A 6242-nucleotide genomic window follows, 5' to 3' on the forward strand; every position below is an offset into this window, starting at 1 on the left:
TTAGTAAATTTCAATTTTGGTTACCCAACGATGAAAGTTACAAAATAATCACTCAACTATTCAATTTTATCTTTTTTGGCCACCAGCAGACTAACATAAAAATTAAAAACACCCTAAAATTCAAGAGAATTGGGTGACCAAAAAAATACAAAAATGAATAATTAAGTGATCAGAAAAGAAATTTACTAATAGTTAAGTTATTACTAGTGCAATTTGCCCAAAATTAATAAATACAAAAGAAAAAAAAACAAAAGGTTGGACAACTCTCATTTATTTTCCTTCCCTGATTAATGCCTGTCAGTGATTTCACTCATTCAAGTCAATCATTTACCTGCCCCATTTCAATTTTTTTAAAATTTTAATATTAAATAAAAATTTAAAATTTTAGTAAATTTTTAAGTAAAAAGGACAATTATTAAATAAATGGGGCTAAAAATGTGACAACTGTTTTATTTTTTTATTTTTTTTAAATTTTTATTATATTTTATGAAATATATATCATAACCTCAATTCATTCGTGGAGTCCGACCCAAGATATCTAATCCCTTTTACTTTTTCAAGATTATATAAGAAATGTTAAATCTTAGTTTTAATCCTTATATTTCACTCAAATTTAAGATTTATTTTTTATTATTTAAGTTTGACATAATTTAAACATTTCTCCGGCTTAGGGAGATTTTAACAACTTCGATTGTTGTCCAAGCGATGTTCTGAAAAATGAATAAATTCTTGTTTTTCCAGATGCACCAAGTGATTATTCCAAAAAAACACGACCAAATCATGTCACATTCCTGCAACCTCATGTGACAACAAAGGTTAAAAGAAAATTAAAACCGAAAAGATTTAGAGAAAAACCATGTGACAACAAGCGATGTTTTGGAAAATGAATAAATTCTTGTTTTTCCAGGTGCACCAAGTGGTTATTTCAAAAAGACACGATCAAATAGTGTCACGTCCCTGCAACCTCATGTGACAACAAAAGTTAAAAGAAAATCAATACCGAAAAGATTTAGAGAAAAACCAGTATTATTGATAAGATGAAAACACTTGTATCCATACTTCTTTAGCTGTCGGGCAATCCCGAAGCACACGAATAAATTTATTGTAAAATTTAATATAATTTAATAGGGGAAAACTCAAAATTTCATTACCTTAGAAAAAAAATCCACGAGCATGAGAGGGGTTCTTTTACTAAAATAACACAATAAATAAAAAATACCAAAAAAATATAAAAAAAATTATTTACCAAAATATACCAAAAAAAAAAGGGCTGAAGGTGCCAATGAGAATGGCGGCACAGGACTAAAATGTAATTGTCTGTAGTTTCAATGACCTGACATGCAAATTTACCATTTTGAATTTTGAAAGTGAATTGGTGGGTGTGTCGGCGCCAAGCTGAAACTTCGCTAATTGTCTTCTAATCCCTCCTTATTTATTATTTTCTTTTTATTCCCCTTGAACTCACTTTTTTATTTAATAAACAAGCCCTCAACCTATTTTTTGTAGTTAAATAAGCTCTTAATCTATAATTTTTACTCATAAAAGCCCTTTATTTTATTATTAAAGTAAATATATTTTACCTAAAGTAAAGCTATTTAAAAAAAGTATAAACTAATTCGTATTTTATGTATTATTTTGGTAATTTGATGAGAATAGTTTATTAAATAAAAAATTTACTTTAATTAAATATAATATTAGTTAAGTGATAATTAAGATACTTAAAATTCTAATTAAGTAATAACTCTATTTTACTTTAATAAAAGTAGCATCATCAAATTTTTTAACTAATAACAATAATTTATAATTATAATTATGTGAGAGCTTAATTAATTTTTCAAGTTAATGATAAGGGATCAACTAGGTTCAAATTAAGTCAAGGGGCTTAGTAACTTTTTTTGGTTCTTTCTTAAGGGACTATTATAGCTATAAGCCTTTGATAAATTTAGTAAATTTTTTTTATTTAATAAACTATTCTCATCAAATTACCAAAATAATATATAAAATGCAAATTAGTTTATACTTTTTTAAATAGCTTTACTTTAGGTAAAATATATTTACTTTAATAATAAAATAAAGGGCTTTTATGAGTAAAAATCATATATTAAGAGCTTATTTAACTACAAAAATAGGTTGAGGGCTTGTTTATTAAATAAAAAAGTGAGTTAATGGGGAATAAAAAGAAAATAATAAATAAGGAGGGCTTAGAAGGCAATTATCCAAGTTTCAGCTTTGGCGCTGAAACACCCACCAATTCACTTTCAAAATTCAAAATGGTAAATTTTCATGTCAGGTCCTTGAAATTGCAGACAGTTACATTTTAGTCCTATGCCGCCATTCTCATTGGCACCACCGGTGCAGCCATTCTCATTGGCACCTTCAGCCCTCTTTTTTTTTTCTTTTTTTGGTATATTTTTGTAAATAATTTTTTATATTATTTTGGTAAATATTTTTTTTATATTATTTTGGTATTTTTTTTATTTCTTTTGTGTTATTTTAGTAAAACACCCGCATGAGAGTCTATGCCGGACCCACAGCAGCTACCCTTATCTCGTTTTTGGTTTTCCGCGACTCAGTAATAAAAGCACAAATTTCATATATATATATATATATATATTTAAATTCTGGTAGAAAATAATTTTAAAAATTTCCAGCTGTAGATTTAATTGACCCAACAATGTTGTTTTAATTTTAATTTTTATTATTAATAATAAAAAAATATTTGCCTTCAATAAAATAAAATAAAAATCTTAATGTGTTTTAAAAACGTATAATGATTGTTTTTTCCCTCAAATTTTATAAAAAAATATTTTTTTTTAATTTATAATTTTTGCCAAGTCATCTCAAAATAGATCAAAAAATTAATTTTACTGACATGACATATACATAAATTTTTACGTGCATGATATGTTAATAATTGATTAATTTTTGTAAGTACAAATTTTTACTACAATAATTTATATTTTATGTATTATTAAAAAAACTAAAAAGCTAAGATTTTAATAATTTTATTTCACATTAGTCAGCAACATGAAAGTATGTTATGTGTTACATCTTGCAATAATGTATTTTTATGTGAAAACGTGTTGGAAATCTTGTGCACCTCAATTGATCTCGTTATATAAAGGGACCATCTCCCTCCATACAAGCCTCACCAACAAACAATCACCTTTGTATGCTTCTTCAGTCTTTTAACCACCAAATCATACTTTTCTCTAGATTTTCTTTCATTTTCTCGAAAAATTTCATTCCTTTCCTCTTTCCAATTTGACCAATCTCGTTTATTTTCTTTCTTTTTTTCCATGGTGAACTTCATTTTCGAAGTTTAAACTGCTTTAAATTAAGTGAAAAGAATCGTTTTTTAAAATTTAATTTTGATTAAAATCTTCTTCTGAAAGATCGGCTGGAGCTTTCGAAGTGTTGGGTAGTATCGTTTTTTTCCCCCGGTTTTAATTGGGTCTTTGGGATTTTCTTCTGAAGGGGTGGCCGGGGCCTCGGCCTCGGCGGGTTTTGATAACCCCCATTTTTTGAAAACTAATCACATTTTAAATCTTTTTTAGTTTTTTACGTAGTCTCGAATTTTGTAATGGGGATGCCGACCTTGGCTTACCGTGTAGATTCCGCCGTACCGCCACCTGGCTACTCAACTTTCATTGTCGGGGAAAGCTCCCTTGCCACAACGGTCTCTTTTTCTTCCTTCACCACCACTAGCGCCACCGCCGTCGACTCTACTAATTCCAACTCAACCCATTGGTCCCCTGCTCATTCCTCTACTCTCTACCGTATCGACAACTGGGGCGCTCCTTACTTTGCCGTTAATGACTCTGGCAACATCACCGTCCGTCCTCATGGTTCGAGCACTCTATCCCACCAAGAAATCGACCTATTGAAAGTCGTTAAGAAAGCTTCGGATCCGAAATCGGTAGGCGGACTCGGGTTACAGATGCCACTCATCGTTCGGTTCCCCGATGTGTTGAAAAATCGGCTCGAGTCACTTCAATCGGCTTTTGTATCAGCAATTCAAACCCAAGGCTATGAGTCTCGTTACCAAGGCGTTTATCCCGTGAAATGTAACCAAGACCGGTTCGTTGTTGAAGATATAGTTAAATTCGGGACACCGTTCCGGTTCGGTTTAGAAGCCGGGTCAAAACCCGAACTCCTCCTTGCTATGTCTTGCCTTTGTAAAGGAAACCCAGAAGCTTTATTGATCTGTAATGGTTTCAAAGATGCTGAATACATTTCACTTGCTTTACTTGCAAGGAAGTTCCAGTTCAACACAGTGATCGTACTTGAGCAAGAAGAGGAAGTGAAATTGGTTATTGACATAAGCAAAAAGCTTTCGGTTCGACCAGTGATCGGACTTCGAGCTAAGCTAAGAACCAAACACTCGGGTCATTTCGGGTCAACGTCGGGTGAGAAAGGGAAATTTGGGTTAACAACGAACCATATTTTACGGGTCGTTAAAGACTTACATGATTCGGACATGCTTGATTGTTTACAATTATTACACTTCCACATCGGTTCTCAAATCCCTTCCACGGCTTTACTTCAAGATGGTGTTTCCGAAGCTGCACAAATTTATTCGGAATTAACCCGACTCGGCGCTGACATGAAGGTTATCGATATCGGAGGTGGTCTTGGGATCGATTACGACGGTTCAAAATCTGGTAATTCAGATCTTTCCGTATCGTATAGTCTCGAGGAATATGCTTCGGCTGTTGTGAATGCGATTCAGGTTGTTTGTGATCGTAAATCGGTCAAACATCCGATTATTTGTAGCGAAAGTGGGAGAGCTATTGTTTCCCATCATTCGGTTTTGATATTCGAGGCCATGTCTACAACTGATACGGCACCATCGATGAACCAAATTAACCTTCCTTTTATCGAGCTATCCGAAGATGCTCGTAGTGACTATTGGAACATGAGTGATGCAGTAATGAGACATGACAACGAGACATGTTTGTTTTATGCTGATCAGTTGAAACAAAGATGTGTCGAACAATTTAAAGAAGGGAGTTTGGGGATCGAACAGTTAGCTGCTGTCGATGGGTTATTCGATTTGGTTACGAAAACTATTGTCGAAACTGAACCTGTCAGGACATACCTCGTAAACCTTTCGATTTTCACTTCGATCCCCGATTTTTGGAGTATTGGTCAAATTTTTCCTATCGTCCCCATTCATCGTTTGGATCAAAAGCCAGAAGTGAAGGCTATTTTGTCGGATTTAACTTGCGATAGTGATGGGAAGATCGATAAGTTCATTGGAGGTGAAGCCAACCTGCCTTTACACAAGCCGGGTAATGGCCAGTACTATTTAGGGATGTTCTTGGGCGGGGCTTATCAAGAAGCTCTCGGCGGTGTCCACAACCTATTCGGCAGTCCGAGTGTTGTTACTGTCTTGCAAAGCGACGGTCCACATAGCTTCGCAATAACACATGCAATGTCCGGCCCATCATGCGCGGATGTCCTTCGAGTCATGCAACACGAACCCAAACTCATGTTCGAAAACCTTAAGCACCGTGCCGAAGAATTTTGCGGCATTGATGCTGGTAGTTGTTTAGCTAGCACGGTTGCTCGTTCTTTCCAGAACATGCCTTATCTCGAACCAAGATCTTCGTGTTCGTTGACCGCCATGAATAACGGTGGCTTTTATTATTGTAACAAGGAAGATTATTATGCGGGTTCAGAAACTGGGGCTAATGAGGACGAGCACTGGTCCTATTGCTTCGCTTGAGGCAACAGTTGTTTCACTAATTACTTTGTTGTATGTGTTTTAATGTCTTGTCGTTTTTAATTATGTATTCCCATTTTATTGTCTTTGTTTTATTGTTTCTTTGATGAAGACTTATCTCAGTTTTAGCTTAAGATTTTAGATGGTTGTTTTTTTACTATTTTAATTTCGGGTTAAGATTCATTCCATTAGTTTTTCATCAAGGTTATTTAAAATCGACCGAAAAAAGGCATTAGACCGATTGGCCTAAAAATTAGTACAAATCAATTGAACCAGTTTTACATCTATAGAGCAAAAAGAAATTTCATAATAAACCTAATTTTTTTAAATAAAAAAAGTAGAATCTAAAACTTCCACAAATAATATATGAGTCTTAGTTCGATTAGTATTGATATTGTTATCAATGCGCTAAAGTGCATTATGCTCCTATCTAAGAGTTGGAGAAGAGCTATGGGTAATTTTAAGCATTATATAAAAAAAAATTCACTAATAATATATCAAATAATTTATTATA

At 33.2% G+C, this 6242-nt stretch overlaps 1 protein-coding gene across 1 annotated transcript; it reads left to right on the forward strand.

Moving 5' to 3' along the window:
• Positions 1-3141: 3141 nt before the first annotated feature.
• LOC107898579 (arginine decarboxylase) lies at positions 3142-5869 on the forward strand. Its single transcript, XM_016824082.2, has one exon. The coding sequence runs from the start codon at positions 3584-3586 to the stop codon at positions 5729-5731; it is 2148 nt and encodes a 715-aa protein (XP_016679571.1). The 5' UTR covers positions 3142-3583; the 3' UTR covers positions 5732-5869.
• The last annotated feature ends 373 nt before the right edge of the window (positions 5870-6242 follow it).

Source organism: Gossypium hirsutum, chromosome D04 (assembly GCF_007990345.1).
Source record: "Gossypium hirsutum isolate 1008001.06 chromosome D04, Gossypium_hirsutum_v2.1, whole genome shotgun sequence".
Taxonomy (NCBI): domain Eukaryota; kingdom Viridiplantae; phylum Streptophyta; class Magnoliopsida; order Malvales; family Malvaceae; genus Gossypium; species Gossypium hirsutum.